This window comes from Psittacula echo (assembly GCF_963264785.1).
Source record: "Psittacula echo genome assembly, chromosome: 4".
NCBI classification, from domain to species: Eukaryota; Metazoa; Chordata; class Aves; order Psittaciformes; family Psittacidae; genus Psittacula; species Psittacula echo.
The window spans coordinates 59,280,801-59,299,541 of record NC_137738.1 but is presented as its reverse complement, the minus strand read 5'-3'; the positions used below and the strand labels follow the sequence as shown (position 1 = coordinate 59,299,541).

Genomic DNA, 18,741 nt, shown 5'->3' with positions numbered 1-18,741 from the left:
CCCATTCAAGAAACTTGATTTCAGATGAGCTGGCAAAGAGATAAACATACAGTTCAACAGCCACAAAAATTACTTTGATAGCATTAGATGTCAGTATCAGCTCATTAGAATGTAACCTACTGGCGTTTGCACTTAATTCACAATTCTAACAATCATCATCTACAACTGTTAGATCAAAAGTAACTATATGAAAGGCAAATCAAAGTAAAAATGTACAAGCATGTTCCATGGATTAAAGAAAAATGTAGAACAGAAGACATTTGCGAAAAAACCACTCTTTGGCAGCAATTACAGTGTGAAACAAAATGGTTTGAGTAGCTGAAAATCCCCCATTCCGAGCGGAATTTCAGGAATGCAAAATATTGCCTACAGAACTACTTGGGCTCAACATTTAAGCTAGCAGAATAAGCAAGCAGAAACTTTTAATAACATCTTACTTCATTTTTATTACTATTTTAAGGGAGAAAGGAGGGAGGAAGGGAGTGGTGTTTGGGTTTTTGGTGGTTTTGGACCATGTGTCCCCCATCCCCTCCTTCCTTCTTCAACATAAAAAACATAGAAGTGATACAAACACAACCAAAATTTATATTCAGAATTTATTATAGCAGAAGGAACCACAGCATCACAGAGGGGGACTAGCCTGAAAGTAGGAGGAAGGGGTTTGAGAATGCAAATCCATAATCCCAATATAAAAACCTTTTTTCAGATGGCATCAGTTTACTTAAATAGAATAAAAGAATTTCCACACTGTTTTTCACTACTTTACAAAGCAGCACAGGAAAGTTACTGAACTGGTGGGCAAGTGCTTCTACACGCCACTGAAAGGAAAACAGAAGGTAATAGGGAGTTGTGCTCTTAACACCACTGAGGTGTTGAACAAAGTGGAATGGATGTCTGTCAAAATGACTGTCATGTATTCACATGGGATTTAGCTTCCAGAGGGCAGAAGAACAACAGAGACAAGAAAGAACAGTTAAAGAAATTCTGTTAGTACAGGGGTTTGGTATACAGAGAACTGCATGCATTTAAGACTGACACTGTGGACAGAGCCTTGGGTGGCATGGTATAGTGGGAGGTGTCCCTGCCCATGGCAGGGGGGTTGGAACTAGATGATCTTAAGGTCCTTTCCAACCTTAACTATTCTATGGTTCTATGACTACTTCCACTATGACAAGCCTTTCTTGTCTGGAAATGTTCGTAGCTTCACTGTTAATAGCTGAAAGAATATTATAAATACTTTTACCAGCTGTCTAGGTGTGCTGTTCCTGTATTTATTAAAATGCCTTGAAAATTTATTTCCAAGCTGTTTTACATAAAACTCAGGAAAATACAACTAAAAGACTACCATAACCACCAATAAAGATAGATTTGAAGACCTAATGCCCAGTTCCTGAGCGGACCACTTCACAGACTGCATGAAGGATTTCCTTCATTTTCTTTAACTGACATAACTGTGATATTCAGTATCAACAGCTACAGTAAGGCCAGTAGTTTTTGAAACATTAGCCAGAAAGCTGAAAGAATGAAGGTTAAAGAAGACAAAGAGACCCTGAGATAAGCCATTGGTGAAATAACAGCTGATGAGTCATTTTGTGCAGCAGAGCCAGTTCTTTTGACAAGGTTCCCACATATCAGAACTGAAGAGTAAACTAACATCCTTTGCTAGTCACTGCAGCTTCCTTGATCACTGATCGAAGATGCTTAATTTAAATGCAAGACCATCTGCAACGTTATTGCAACATCTTAGTAGAGCAGTAATAACTACAGTATGCTTGCAAATAAAGAGAAAGGCACAACAGAAAGTACAAGATGGCAAGGAACACGAGGAACAAATGCAATATTTTCATTTTTCTTGATCATATGTTGTTACATTAGCTGTCTTCATTGATTTTAACATACTACTTTTAAGCTTCATTAATTTTTATTACAGTAACATGAACATGTCAACAACGTGATGCCAACCGTTGTTGCCTTATTCAGAAGGGGCAATGAGTCCAAACAGAAATAATGTGACAGACATGGCCAATCTTATAGCCAATCCCATCATCCCAACAGTACCTTCTCCAATAGAAGTGACAAGTCTCTTACAAATGAAAAACTTTTAAAAGCTTCTTCTGAACCTTGCATTTTTTCAATTAAAGGGCAAAGCCCAGTTTGCTCACTCCAAATGGTCAGTTGCACCAATAAAGCAAATACATCATGTATTTACTAGAAACCTTCATACAGCAGATGGCATCTGAACTGGGACTATTAGAAAATACGATATTTTCCTTCTGTTGTTTTCTGTATTGGGGAAAAAAACAAACAAAAACCCCTCAATAAATTCTAGTATTACTTCAATACTTTTTCTTCCATCTCACCCTTTTTCCACCTCAGGAAGAGAGATATGAACCTCACAGGAGCCATATGTTATCTGTTGACTTTAGCAGCAAAACACAGCTAAAAGAACATTAAATCAGTCCCTTTGTTTCTTCTGACTCATCTGAATTTATATACAGTCAGGGTTTTATGGGCATAAGCTTGTTCATAAGCTTGTTTCAAGATCCTGAGGTAAAACATTTTTTCTTCAACCATAATTATTTTTATTAGTAAAATTAATCTACAAACATCTTCTTAATACTCTTGCCACAAACCAAAAGGTATGCATTAGTCAGTCTTGGAAAAATTGCTGTTTCCATGTACTCAGAGGAGGTAATACTCTGAATATGTCTTCATACACCTTTCTAAATCACATGAATATTAGTTTTTACAACTGAAGGAGAAAAGCAAAGTTCTGAGTAATGAGAAATGCACCATTTTCGAGTAGGTGCCCCTCAATATATGCTTAATGTTTAAACAGAAAAAGAAAATAAGGTATGCTGACAAAACTCAGTTTGCTACTCATTATGGAACATTTCTGGTTCATTTATCTATCTAGAAGCATGTATCCATATAGAAAGCATCCACATGCTGTTGTTCCTCTGCAGTAAATAAAAAAGCGTACCCTCTCTCTAACAGTCTCCAGACAACCCTGAGAAAGAGTAACTATTGCATTGGCTACTTCACACTACTCCAGAAGAGATGTGGAGCTGTTGAACCAGGGAAAAGAGCTGGCTGGAGCCTGTACCAGTCACTATAAGGGAGCCTCTAACCAGATATACAAGAGGAAAAATGTGTTAACCTTCCAGCTAATAAATTCATCATGGAGCCTAATCTCTCAAAATATGTAGGTTTAGCTTGCGTTTCCTTTCTTTGGGTAAATCTGAAAACTGAGTATGATCATTCATAAGAGTCTTTGACACTGTGGAAAGTCCCCTTCCCCCAAAAGAGATCATGCAGATGAAATAAGAAAGGATTAAGAGACCCAAACCCATATACAGCTAGAGAAGAAAGTTGGGAGTGCATGTCCGCACACATGTGTGTACCCTTCTCACACACACACACACACACGATGACACAGAATGGTGGGTACCATAATTAGAGTGGTTTTAAGAAGTCTGAAGAAACTGGCAGACAGGTTGACTTGTTATTTATTTATAGGAGGCATGTGTGCACCCAAATGAGTGCAACAGGGCCAAGCAGCTTTACAAGCCAGTGCAAAATTACTGGCACAAGGCAGGACCCAACAGTTCTGCATTCCTACACAGCAGCTGTTTGTCAAGGGAGGGATGCATGAACCTATGTCTAAGTTTACCTTTGATACCAGCACATAAAAACCCTTTCTCAGAACTGCTGGTAAAAGGTGAGTTTCCCACACTCATCATTTTTCATTTTATCTTTCAAACCCCCAGCTTGCTTGCTTAGCAAAATGCAGGTGGAACACTGAAAAAAAAAAAAAAAAAAAAAATTTTTTGTTCTGCTGCTTTTTAGGTAATTTTTCTAATTATTTATTGGCCTGGAAAATCTTCCTGCAAGAGCACAGAGAGGAAAAGGAGAGAGTAGTTAAATACTATAAGCTAGTAATAAATAAGCACAGAGAGACTTCTCGCAATTTTCAAAGGCTTTAACATGAAAGCAGAAGTAAAAAGTACCCAATTAACAAAGTTTTAGGAAATTTTCTGGTGCCTTCATACAATATGCATATTATTTTAATTCTCAGTCTTTGTTAATGTTTCCAGCTCATTAGAAGAAGAGTATCAAGCAACAAAAACAAGTTAACTACATAAACCACAGATATTATACTGCTTTCACTCAAAGATTTCACAGCACATAAAGCAGTAAACTATAAATTAGCCCCATAAATAGCTAACTGATTGGGAAACAGAGTAAAAAGCAGTTTAAGTGAGTTGTGCAACGTGGAAGCAAAGCCCCAGAGCAGAGTCCAGGTACAGGTCCATCGTAAGAGACTGCAGATTTACACACCGGATAGAGGAGGATTCTTACAAGAAAATTACTGGGTTTTTAATTAATCCCTTAACTGGAAGTCAACCAGTCAACTAAAAATCTGAAAACTGTTGGAGCTTTATTGAATACAATTGAATTACTGAAAATTTACTAAAATCTTGTTATTCTATACAAACATCGTGATGGACCACTTAAAATATTCTGAATAAATTGAGAATAGATTTCTGTTTTAAAATCACAAATTTTCAGTTAGAAGATGAAACACTAATTGGTTTAATCATTTCTGAACTGGCGGCACCTCTGAGGAAGACAGAAGTTGCTGATTCCCACATAAAGTCATGTCTGGCCCCTTCAGTTTGGCCTTTCCCTTTCTGCTTTACTTCTGACAGGAAAAAAAATAAATCCCACAGTCTCCAGACAACCCTGAGAGAGAACAACTATTCCATTGGCCACTACACACCACTCCAGAAGAGATACTGAGCTGGAGCACCAAGGCAAAAAAAAGTCTTGTTCTGGCCAACTGGAGCATGGTCAGCACAACAGTGTCTCTTGGCTCCGCTTATGGCTTACCCTTGTAAAGATACAGGGTTTACTATTACTGCAGTGGCTAGATATTCAGGGGACCTGTTAAAAGCCTGAATCTAGAAGCTCATGTCTGATCATCCCAAAGGCTGTCTGTAGAAATTTGCTATATAAGCAGACAGGCAGAGCCAAAATTATATCAAACGTCAGCTGTCTGCTGTGTCTTCCACAAAAAATGCCCAGATTAGCACTCCATAAATTCTGCAGGTGGCAGAAGTGTATGAACACTCCACAACCCACTCCAGAAAAAAACACAAACTGATTAGCTTAAGCACACAACAAAAAAAACCTTCTGCTAATACACACAACAGTGAACCAAACTACAGATCACATACATGATCTTCACCTGCAGATGAAGCAGGCACCAACAAATTTACAGGTACCAGAATGGTTAAGGAGAAGGATTACAAATCATACGTTTAACACTGTCAGCAGAATAGGATAATGCCACTGAAAATTGAAATCTATCCTTCTCTTATGTCCCATCCTTGACCACTGGGCTTCCACACATACATCCATCTTGCCCATATATCCACCTTACCTGAACACTTATGCAACCAGACTGGGGAATGAACTTGCATACAGGTCAACCTCTTCTTCCTAAACCTTGCCAATCCCCTTCTTGGAGGAGGAATATAGTGGAACAGGGAGAAGTAGAAGCAGCATGGCCTCCTCCTGCATCAACAGTAAGTTATGCATCCAAGCCTGCTCAGAGAACCATGTCATCTATAATCTACCCTCTGGCACCCTTATACTTTAGACACCTGAATCTCTTTCTAAACAGAGTAATACAAATCAATTATTAAACTGAAAAGGATATTAAAAAAACCCAAAAATCTCTGCAATTTAAGACTCACAGACACCTTATGTTCCACCAGGACATGTTAACTGTGCCTTCTGTATACAATCAAAATTTTGAGTTCAAAGGCGTGTCAAAGATTGCATATTTTCACTTATATTACTGATATTCCATCTAAAAGACTTCTGCTGTAAGCTAATCTGTTTTATTTGAAAAAACACAGTCAGCTTTAACATTCGAAAGCTGTAGAGGGCCAATACAAAAGAAAGTTGAGAAATTCTTAGTCAACAAGTATTTAAAATTTAGGAACTTGGCCCATTTTACAAAGGTAGTTTATATGACTACTGCAATGAGCAAGCTTCTGATTTCAGAATGTTGAAAGCAACCATTTAGCACAATCCTAGGAGGAAGGGGGGTAAAACTGCATTTCTCTGGTGAGTTTGTTTTCCAACATTCACTTTTCAACCAGTAGTTTTAATAACATTAAGCAGTATTCTAAAGAAATGTTCAAGGATATAAGTGGAGTCTTAAATGAATTCCTCAATATGGTTTCTGTGCACTTAAAACATCTCATAGATTATACCTCCTTCCAGGAAAACACATCCTATTATGTATAGAAATTGCTTTTATCAAGTTCTAAAGGAAATGGTCTCTGCCTTTGTCCTTAAGCAACTAACATCAGCTACAGAAGGGTTATTAGCACAAGAAAAAGTGCCAGAATCCTTTCTGTTGCTAACATGAGCGCACACCGTGAACGCTGTATGGAAGATTTCCATTTTTAGATGTCTCCGCAAAGTAAGGCCTTTGCTGAATGCTCCTGTAGAATCTAACTCACATTTGGGGGAGGAGGGGATAAAGATATCATAACACCCTGAAATACTATACTCCATGTGCTGCATATTCTAGCTTGCTACTGACTCAGGGTACAGAGCACAATTTTGGATCTTCAAGTGGACACTGTATACAAAACACTTTAAAAATCAAAAGCTTAGTACTAAAAGGTTATTTCTCTAATGTCTATCTATATTAAGCTCAATGTTCATAATGAAATGCCCCAGCAGCTCGCAGAGCCAGCAAAGCCTCCCTCCTCCCACATGCGGCTTTCAGGAATGCTGCTATGTTGAAAAGGCAAAATTATCATTGCCCAACAGCATGCAATTCCACAACAAAACTGCACTCCAAATGGCTTGATAAGAGAACAACTGTGTGGATTTCTACAGACTTATATCACCTCCAAAGTATATAAACTGCCACAATGCTACTCAAAGAAACAAAAACTCTAATGCTCCTGTCCCATATTCTGTATTAGTTTGAATCTTGCCATAAAGAAAGTTACTGCTGAGTATTTTTTTAACTGACAGAAATTAACATGTTGGTCAAAAACATATATCTAAATAGTCACTTAGGACCTTTCAGCTACCTTCAGGATAAGAAAGCCAGAAACAATCCTGGTGTTACAAGAAGCTGCAAGATACACTACACTAAATTATTTTCTGATTTCTAGAAGTGTAAGCAAGAGTGCATTTGGTGTTATACTTTGCCTCAGTTTGGACACTCTCCTACGTTTGGACTTGTGTTGGGAAAGTTTAAGTTGACATAAGTCTCACATCAGAAGAGATTCAAGGTGAACACAAAAATTACAGTGATTTAGAACCACAAGTGAATTTGAGTTTCTAAAAACACTTGCATTTTATCTAAGAATTAAAGAAGATGTATTTTAACAATGAAATAATCTGATGTAATGGCAGATGATGCTAGAATGACCTATTGCGCTTACTGCCACTACCTCCAGCCTCACGCTTCTTCTGTTCCAACTCCTGCACACGTAAGCTCCTAGTGAGATCCCTCAGGGAGTTAATCCTGCAGAAATTGAGCTCTGCAGGAGAAAACTGAGTACTTTCTGCAGGTTTAGCTCTCTGAATGAGCTCATCATGAGTCACGTGTGTCATCTGCCAGGCCATCAGAATGGATGGCAATGCCTAGTGGCGTCGAAGGGGAACAAGACTGTCTCCTTGTGGTAGAAACTATCCATTAGCCCAGCCAAAGGACAGGCCATAGTATTGCAAGACTGCAAGTTCACACTGTTCATCAGTTTTATTACTGTGTTATGCTTTTGCCGGCTACTGCTGACCTTAAAAATAACTCAACACTTTTAACGTATCTAAAAATACAGATCCATTGAGAACAAGGGGTTTCTAAAAAACATTTAGTATTCTGAGAACCAGGGGTTTTTGAAAAGCACATTTGGTATTCTAGCTTCTTTAAAAACTCTATGACAGTAACAAATTAAGATTTAAACAACATTCTTCAAATACCTCCAAGCAAGTACTCTCACAAATACCTTACCTCCCATGTTTCTGTTTTTTCCTTGCAAAATCTGTTAAATAGATTCTGAAGGTCATCTCCATGGCTCAGGAGGACTTGACTAATATTATGATAAATATTCTTGGAGAATCTTTTTTTTTTTTTTTTAAGCAACGAAATAAGCGCATCATGACTTTCATGGATGTTGCCATCTTTGGTCTACATCCAAACACATGCTAAAAATAGTAAGAACAGAGTTACATTAAACCAGCAAAGTACAAGGTGTCTTGATGCAAAATTTAGTTTACATAAAATAGAAAAATATTTTTCCAGCAGTTGTAAATTAAAACAGCTAAGAGAAAAACACCAGACAAACTGCACCCCATCTTAAGACACTGAACAGTTGGTATGTATGCATTATGTAAGAAACTGATCCCAGTGAAATCATGCCTGAGATACCATTCTTAGAAGCAAAAATCACAGGTCTGAGTGTATGAATAAAAATTACGGGAATATAAAACTTTGGATTAACTGAGAATTTAAGTTGGTTACTAAATGATTACATTAACTTTTAATTTCAAGAGCAGACAGGACACATCCAGAATAATATCAGGTTTTTCTTACTGTGTTCAAGGTACAAAATAACTATTTGAAATACCTGAATGCTTCAGGAATTCGCAACACTTTTTAAAAAGGCAAAGACTCTGAATACACCTTTAAATCACTAGTGTACCAAAGCAGGTTTTTCAACGGTTTCCTTTCTCTCACTGAGGTATCCCAGAATTCAGTATCTTAAAATTATTTGCATACGAAGAACACATAAAGATTTCAAAAATTTCTGTTCTCCTGTTTCCATTATGCCAACATCATCAAGCACTCTCATTCCAGAGACATGAAAAATAGCCATCTTTTTATAACAGCACCTATCGCCTCCTGAAGTTCCAAGAAAAAAGATGGAGATACTAGGCATCAGCTTTGCTGCAACTCATCAACAGCAGATAAGACCTATAAAGTAGCAGCACTAGGCACACAAAACACCTGGTGCTGCAGGCTGGAAATAGCAACACCAGCAAGATAATTCTCAAGGGTATTCGTTATTATTAAATACCATCTTGCATTTCCTATCGAGATACCAAGTTCGAGTATGGCACCTGAGTATATATATACTTAATAGTTCCATGAACACATATACTTCCCCTAAACAGAGCTGAATATAGATTTTTCAGGTGTTCCTTTTCAAGTTGTATATAATTACACCTCAGAACTCTGCCAAAGCAACAGCTGTCTCCTAAGGAAAGTAGTAATTGTAGCATGAGAATCAGGGTTGTACTTGCTTCCTGCTTTTGCTTACAGTTACTATTCCAAAGGTGACCTCCCCCTCCTACCAAGTATACTAATATCTGGAATTTAACACAAAAACTTACAATAAATACTAAGGAAAAAGGTAATAAACAAACAAACAAATAAATAAATAATGCATACCAAAGCCTGAAACCCCACTGCTGGAATGGACACTGTTAGTAGGTATTATGAAAAAAATGAAATAAAATTTATTTCAGAAGATGTCTGTGACTTCTGTTTCAGGGCTGCCTTAGTTGTTTCATATCTTTTAAGAAAGCATTTGCTCTACATTCAAAAACTAATCCAAGCCCCTATTTGCTATTAAAGACCCAAGAAAAATTTATGTCTCACCAAACTTCATTAGTGATTATAAGTTTCTAGATATACGTCCCTATTTTGATGTACTAGGTCAACTATGGAAAAATAACCAAATAAAAGCAGTGGTGTTATACACAGATTACACTACACTTCCTACCATAGCTACTACTGATGTTACAATAGCGTAACTATCAGAACAGTTCTGGCACATTAACTATCATGTTGTCTCATGCCACAGATTCTAGTTACAATGCAAGTGGCAAAAACACTACACCCATACTGATAGTAGTCTTTTCGCAATCCTTGGTAGCACTCCACTGAAGTACGAGAAGTGGTGGGAAACTTTCAAGGGGAAAAGGATAACTAAGACAAGGCAACCAGCTGCCCTTGTAATCTGCAATCAATCAATCTTCAGAGACACTTCAGGTCATGAGAAATTTCAAGATGACAACCCTTTCATAGTTCTCTTCCCACGGTCAGAAAAAATAACACATGGAAAAGAAATACTCCATGAAAAAACTACTTTTTCACTAGCTTTTATGGTAACTTGCATGTAAGCCAAACAATGTACAAGGGTATCAATCACTTTCCTATTTAAATGCCGTTTCAAAGTCGTGCACAAACTTATAAGCATGTTCAACCAACCCATATCAGCTGACTCATGTACTGTTTTCGGATATTGGTATCTGCAAACCTTTTACCGGATCTAGCATCATTGTCCGAGCTCAGATGATTCAGATAAAAACAATGTGAAAACATAGTTTGTTTTCATGTTTAAAGTCTCCATTGGTCTTCCTGCGACAATAACAGGAAGAGCTGTACGGATCGATATGGAAGATTACTAATAGGGACTTTTCTTCTCCTACCCAACGATACGCACGTGAAACTTTCTTAACCAGGTAATCCATGTGACGCTTACCAGATCTCTGTGAAGCACCCAGTTTGCATGGAGGTAATGGATTCCATCGAGGATCTGGTAGAGTAGGGATTTAACCATAGATCTTGGCAACTGCATGGGCTTTTTATTTGCTTTTGAGGCACGGTGAAACTTGATAATATGCTAGAAATAAAACAAGCAGAAACATGAAGCATGTTATATAAGTTTTTGGTTGAATTGTTTTTTTACAAACTATTAACACTAAATAATGGAATGAAATTTAAAGTTTGTTAAACTTTGCAAATGAAAGTAATAGTGATGTGCTCACAATTTTCTTAAAGTGTTTTCACTCTCTGAGTTGCTTTAAAAACACAGCTGCCAAGCTTTTGTTAATATCTAAAGACTGTCTACTTACCTCCAGTAAAGTGTCTTAGACTTTCTCCTCCCTCCCTCCTCCCCATTTGGGATCCTCTTATCCTCAGCAGCTAGAGCAGAAACTTCCAAACCAGCAGTATCTACCAGAAAGAGGACCACACTCTATGCTTTCACACTTTCCCTCCTCCTCTCCAAAAGCACCAGGACACTGTACTTGCAACTACTTTAGTGTTTCCCCCCTAAATCAGAAACCCAGTAAAGAGAGATTAAATAAATACTTAAATAAATTGGGAGCAGGGGGCACACAATGGGACACAACTTCAAAAACCCCACACCACATTAGGGTGAGATCATGTTCAAACGTCTAAAAATGGTTATGTTCTTGCTTCCAAGTTTTGGGTGTATTACTTCATTGATGATGACCAGCTAGTGGCTTTTGGATTATAGAAGTCAGTCAGCCCATTAGAGGACAAGTACCACTTGAAAACAGGGAATGCAGAAAAGGAACCCAGCATTAGACAGTTGAAGAATGAAAAAAAAAAAAAAATTCATTAAAAATTACTGAGATATCATGAAATATTCATAACCTAATTAATATTCATTGTAAGATCAATATGGAGATGGTGAGCTAGGTTGGTTTTGCTACTCTGTACAAGAAATAAAGTGGGGTGAGGCCATTTCACATTTTCAAACCTCAGACAAGGTGGGGCTATGCAAGGCCCAAACCCAATCTTAACGTATTGCCATTCAGTGAACTACTAAATCCATCCGTTCTGATGGAAAAAAAAAAAAAAAAATCTCCTTTCTGAAGGCAATTCAAAGAAGCATCCCAGATAACAAAATAATTTTCAATTATGTGCTTTTTGAAAGACAGAAATAATAAAGGCAGTTTGCATTTTTAGTGAAAGCGATTCAAAATGCTAATTTGCAACTGACAAGACTACTAATTACCCCGTTCTTTAAATAGCATTTGTCTAGTTCAAGATCATCCCCCTCCCCAGGTTAAAGAGGTAGCCAATGGCTGTGCTTTCATTAGACCTCTGCTCCCTCCACCATCACCACCCGCCAAGTCTGTCACTACTGTTCCCAATGCAAATGGTAACAGGTTAATGTTTCCTCACGGTAAATGCTACCTCTGGCTGTCACCAGTTCTCTAGCGGCTGCCAAACTATGCTTAGCAAAGGTGTAGACAATACTGTTTAAAGAGAAATTAAAAAAAAAAAAAAAAAAGCAAACCACATCAGAACAACAGCCTGAGCACTGCCTTATCAACAGCAATATTCCCACTGAGCCTTCCACACTACATGGACAACAGGGATGGCTGAATATTTAAAAAAGTACAGAAAAGAAATCTACATGATTATTAGGTTTTAATATACAAATGAGCATCAGTGAACAAAACAAGCTCTTAGTACCTGATCCTTTAATTATGCAATCACTCTGAAAACTATAATGGAAAACCTCAAGGGATCATTTCCTTAGAAAAGTTTTTTCTTATCATATCACAAGAAGACTTTGTCAAAACTTCAACTAGAAGTCCCTGCCTTCCAGTACTGCACAATGCTCACCAGGTAATGACTTTCATATGTAATTACAATATGATTTATAAATCAGTAATGATACTATAAACTTCCAAATTATTATCTTTATTAATACATGGTATAAAAAAAATACAGGAGTGCCAATGAGCAAAGGTCACAACACAAAAACACATAAACGCAGCCCTTTTTCAACATGCATGTAATCACTTAAAGTGTAGAGGAGGGGAACGTTTTTCCTGCGGCAACTCATAGCAGCAGCATCCCCTTTCTTCCTCTCATTACCAAGGAACACCTAAGTGAACTTTTGAGGCAGACAATCTGCCTTTATGCTGAGCTTTAGGTATGCAAGTTACCTCTAAACCAGAGCTAGCGTAACTAAATCAGCACAATACTAAGCTAAGTTACCCAACCAGACTTGACAGCTGAGGCTTCTCACTACACCGACCAAAGCTGGCACATGTTCCAGATGACAAAGCTTGCTCTTATTTGCCTCTGAAATACCACTTACACACATTTTTAAAATCATCTTGTTTTGATGCTTGCTTGTTACAGTCAGAAAGGCTAAGAAAGTAAGCTCCTTTCTTGAAAGAGTTATTGAATTGCAGAACTGAATTAAAACTGATAGTTTAGAGTAAGCACGCACTATCGCTATTAGATGAAATTAAATTTCCTAATAAAGCAAATAAAAATTATTGCTGCCAACTTACTCTCCTGAAGTGTATATTTGTCAAATCACAAACTTCATCCTATCACAGTTTAGATTCAAGAAATGAACAAAAATTAAACTAAAAACATACTGCAAGGCCAAATAATACAAGGAACTGAAAAGCTGCCTTTGCCCCATGCAGAATGAATCTGCAGTGGTTGTGATCAACTCCTACCCTCAAGTGTTTTGTAAAAAAAGCAGTTCATCCAATTTCTTGTAGGGAACTACCCACACAAAGAAAGACCAACATACATACCCAGTGCTAATCAGTAATTTTAATGGTAGTGTGCATCTAAGAAACTGAATGGCAAATAGGTGCAATTGCTGAACAGTATCATTTCCACTGGAGGCAGCAAGCCCAGGATTTTTCTTATTTCTGTATATTTTCAGAAATATACCTATATGACCCCATCACTTTTGTGGGAAAATATTCCTGACATAGAGGAGCAGAGTAAGCTCCAATGGCCAAGGATGCCACACCAGTACCATTATGCTAAAGGAATTTCTTAAGCAATTCTGCTGACTTTCGGAGGGTAGGCACATGTGCTCTGAGTCAAAATATTTAATACTTTAAATCCAAAACCCCAGGTGTAGAAATGGATGCAGGTAAAAGCACAAACTAGTATGTTCTTTATACAGAACTGCACTACGCAAGTGATGAGGCACTCCCTACTAGCTTCACTTCCTGAATAGTCACAAAGTACAGCCTCAAGTACAGCATATAAAGGCTATAATCTTAGACGTAATAAAGGTATGAATAACTGACAGGAATTACAGGAATTGTAACCTGTTTCCCATTCCCTAGATGACTCCCCTAACCACTAGGCTTCAAAACCACACGCCTCCTTTCTCTCATGCAATAAATCTTTTTGCAGAATCACAGAGCATCAAGACTGCCCCGTGAGTCAGGAGTACAGATTTGAAACCTGACACATAGAATAACATTCTGCATCTCTCTCCAGGAACCAGGAGGTGAGTTTGGACACTGCAGCTTTAGGTATACTCAAGTTCTTTGCTGGATCTTACTCCTAACGGATAACCACTAAGAATAAATCATAAGGACTTCCACAATTCAGTCAAGTCAGAGAGGAGTGTTTGTAGCAAGAAGACAAACAGACAGAATGAAACAGCTTCAGCATTCTCCACATATTTTTGACTGTTGCTCTAATGATGACTTAATTCCCATATTCTGATAGATCACCTGGCCACAAAAGCTGGAAAATACCCAGGCACTTTCACCAAAAGTTTAAGGAAGCCTTGTCTGTGCGCACCATGCCATTCACAACGCTACAGAACAGAAACCACCCACACCATTATCCAGTCTTAGTTTAATTTAAATTAGTTCATTAGAACACTGCAGATGCAAGCTTTCCTTCTCATATATCTAAAAAGCTTCAAAATGAAAGAACACGTCATATGAGGTAGATGAAATTTCAAGCAATATTCAAATCTATTCAGCAAAATAGCCAAGTTGCTTTTCTCTTCTGTGCATCTGTATTTTCATATTCCTGAATCTTAAAAGCATGCTGCCCCTGACTGGATTCCAAAAACATTGTGAGCCAATTAAGTATTCACTTTTGAAAATAAACATAATGTAAAAATATTTCTATTGCTTTTACATATTTCGTTTTAAATTTAAACAAGACATTAACTTTGTGGCAGTGGCTTTAAGTCTATACTCTAAATTAATACTTCACCGAAGAACATGAAAGAACATAGACTGGAATTTATTAATATTCTAGAAAAGTCATGAAGCCTCCAGAGGCATGCTATAATTTGCTGTTTGCAATATCTGGGACTACTGGTTTTGTTTCCTAACTGCTTATTCCCAATTTCCAACCCAAAAAAATAAAATAAAATTGAGAGGAAAAATTGATGAACTGGCTTATTTCAGTAGGACCATTTCAGCTTTTGCAAAGGCAAGACCATATAAACAATGACAGAAGGAAATTAAGAGCTAAGCATTTGGAAAGAAAATGCAGTGGTGACTGATGAAATAATATTCAATCTAGTCTTCAATCGGCCTTCTATGTTACCTAATGTGTTGAGATTGATGTGAAAACTGGCTGATGAAAGAACTACGTACATTTTCTAAATCCTTCACCATAAACAATGCATGACAATATAGAACAAACTCATTTGGTTTCATAAAACCCCCTAGTATTTACCAAGCAGTTAAATAAGCATTCAAAAAAGATCCTAATTTGAGTCTGCTTCAAGGAAGCCAAGCTGATGCAAACATACTCTCTGCTTGTGTCATCTCATTCCTGATTCTGAGAATTGCTCTTCAGTCTGACAGAGGTTAAAACAAACAAGTCAGACCTGGAAAATCTTCATGGAAGTAAGAAGCCAGCTAAAGGAGTGATTTTATGCATGTCTGACTAAATGCAGTTACAGTGTGAGGTCCCACCTAAACAGACATAAGATGATTCATAGACCTCAAGGCACAATCCCCTAGAAAACCTTACTACTTGAGTTCTACTGTTTAAGGCAATGCTTGTTTCAAACTCCCATGCATCTCCACCAAACAGAAATGCAATCATGTCAACACAGATGCTTCTCCCGGCTGAAATAAACTGTCTGCTCCCACACTTAAGCAAAAAATCTTCCCTTCTATCAAATCCCTAACCCAATCTTTAAGAATAAAACAGAATTACGTTAACACACCAATACAAAGTAAAATTACATTTTAATATTAAAGAGATGGAAGCTTGGATGTACATTAAATCTGTGCCAAGGTCAAGAGGAAGATACAGATCATATGGCTCCAAGTCTCATTTTAAACAGAAAACTATTTCCATCTTCGCTCTTCAGCAATCGATACCCAAAAAAAGGTAACTAATATTGCTGAGTGTTAAATGTAAAGCACTTAAAAGGCTATGGGAGAATAAATCAAAATCTAAAGGGGCTATAAAAACTAACCATGCATTGTTTGCACAATTTTAAAATAGAAGCAGCAAAGATGGATCCAACTAACCTGAGCAACACTTGTTTGCTGTTTCAAAAATAAATCACAGCTTCATATGGCTACACTAAGAACTCATTTCAGACACACACACACACAAAAAAATTGTCAAGGGTATATCATAAGTAAAATTTAATAAATTCAAAAGTGGGTAAAAGTCTTTCTACAACAATCATGTAGGTTTCCAATTTTTAAAGCATAACAACAACCAACATACAACAGCCCTTTAAAAGACAAGGCAGGAAAAAAACATACCTTGACATTCTAAACAGTGTCAGTACATGGCCATCATCAAGTATCGCCTTTAGCATGTCATTAACCAAAGTGTCAAACAAAAAGTCCAATTCCAAGTGACAATAAGAGAACATTTTAAGAAACACTGAAAGGAGCTTTAATACACTAAATTTTAATTTTGCTAATGCCAACTTGCTTCAAATACCTAAGCTTTGAAACACAGAGCAGATATAAACAGATTCACTATCATTTTCCTAGGTTTTGCTGGGGTCTTTCCTGGTCTTCTACATCTTTCAGACCTAAGTATGTCAAAATAAGTCTATACAATTATAATAAAACCCATCAGAATTCAGCTACCCTTTCTGCAACACTCAGTATTCACACCACTCTTCACATTAATTCTTCACACATTTCATCCTTTTGCACACTTGCCTCTGTCTTTGAGGTCCATTCCTACCTGTTGTTTCCTCCAATTCTCATGCTCTGTGGTACAAAAAAATGAACCCACACAAAATACCCTCAAATCCCTACAACTCCGGCAGAAAGAGCAAGTTTTGTGAGTGACAAGCACATTCTCAGAACAGACAGCTATCAGCAAGGAATGTTGCTACTCTCCGCAAGAAATCCAACCACCACTTTAGTGTCAAAAAAACCCATCCATTATATTTGGAAAGGATAAATCATGCTGTAAAGACTTCCGGTAATAGTGGCTGACGATAAAAATTGTAACTTTAAAGCAACCAAAACCTATGCTAGCACACTCCTTTCTGTGCCAACAAATCTTACCTTCTTCTGCCAGCTAGCACAATCCTATGTTGCTAAATATGCACACAACAGAGCAGACTGAGCAAAGAATCACCCAGTGGAGCAGGACTGAATTAAAACAAAAACATATACATGATTATAGAAAATTAAGAGAGACAAAAAATAACACTGCTACGCTAAGTATTTCTATGTATGTAAAAACTATTCATGATCAATTAGCATCTGAATTATCCTCATGGTTAAGAGCTGAACTGAAGCTTAGTGGAAGAATTATAACTGGTTACACCATACTTGAGGAATACTTTCAGAAATCAGATCTATTAGAAAACATTCACATGATCTAACAAACGTGCAGGTTTAACGCACAAATTAGTATGCAACACCCACACAATTTCATTTAGCATTTAAGAACGTTATTCATAATGTTGTTAGCTGAAATTAAGTACATTTATTTGCACATTGAGAGTTAGGTAGTGCTAGGAAATCCACATGTAGGAAGAATATTTTCTATTTTCCATTATTTGATTATTATTTTTAGGTCCATTTGGCTATGTTATAATACATTTTTAAAAAGCAGAACCACAATTTCAAGCTGAATTTTACTCCATGTTTCTTAGAGGTATTTGCTACTATACAGTTAGATATTATTAGATTCCAGTGAACTGTTAACAAAAAAGAAACATTCAACCAAACTGGGGGAAAAAAAAAAAACAAACCACACAACCCATATAATGGTTAAATGGTCTTGGATAGTGAATGTATCATCACATGGAATATTATCAAATCATAGTTAATTTACTTACTCACTTATTAAGTGACCAACAATAGTTCTTATGGCTATAAAACCATTTATAGCCACACATTCAACACATTTTACTGTGATAAAAGTGTCACTGTTCTTCAGAATGAAAGAAAAAAAAAAAAAAAGAAAAGAAAGAGAGTAATTCAGAAGCTTCTGATTTCAGTTACAACAGAGATTTCCAGAAAAGTGGATGTTAAAGCTTTGAAGTTACACACACTTATTAAATGAGTCAGAGAATTAGCTCTGTACCATAGCTAAAAAAGTGGATACTCTATCAATTCAGAATATATAAAGAAAAGAGTTACAAAAAATGTTGCTTACAATCAAAAATTAAAAATAGAGAGAATATAGAGTTAAAGATATTGTATGTGTGATTATCTGCATTACAAAAAGGAAAATGAGTGCTTCAGAAAGTACTGGAAATACTAAAAATCTGATGCTGTAAGAGTATAGGAGAGTGGCTTGGAACAGAAGAAAAGCTCTAGTATTATAACCCATCCAGTGGGTAAAAGTACAACAAACAGCTGACCTCCAGAGCAGATCTCATTTGCATCAAACTTTTCTTAAAATCCAATTAACTAATTATCATGCATTTAATGTATTTTATAGAAATCTGAATAATTAAAGTGCATAAGCTTTACACAGGAAGTTCTGGACAGCAGTATACAACTTAAGAGTAAGTTAAATAAGAACATACATGAAAGTTAAATAGGAAAAAAGTTAGCCCCTAGTTGTAAAACAGCAAAAATTCATGCATGTAAAACAACTTCTTTAAAAAAAAAAAAAAAAAAAAAAAAAAGGAAAAAAAA

At 36.8% G+C, this 18,741-nt stretch overlaps 1 protein-coding gene across 12 annotated transcripts in view; it reads right to left on the bottom strand.

The window, feature by feature from the left end:
* CDK19 (cyclin dependent kinase 19) overlaps nt 1-18,741 on the bottom strand; it is a 134,278-nt gene that overhangs the window by 55,069 nt on the left and 60,468 nt on the right. For all 12 annotated transcript variants that reach the window (XR_013956524.1, XR_013956525.1, XR_013956526.1 and 9 more), the window contains one exon: nt 10,587-10,727. Coding sequence is in view for 3 of the 12 variants with exons in the window: in XM_080614711.1 (XP_080470837.1) it covers nt 10,587-10,727 (141 nt within the window). In the remaining 9 variants the exon portion in view is untranslated. The remainder of the gene's footprint in view (nt 1-10,586; nt 10,728-18,741) is intronic.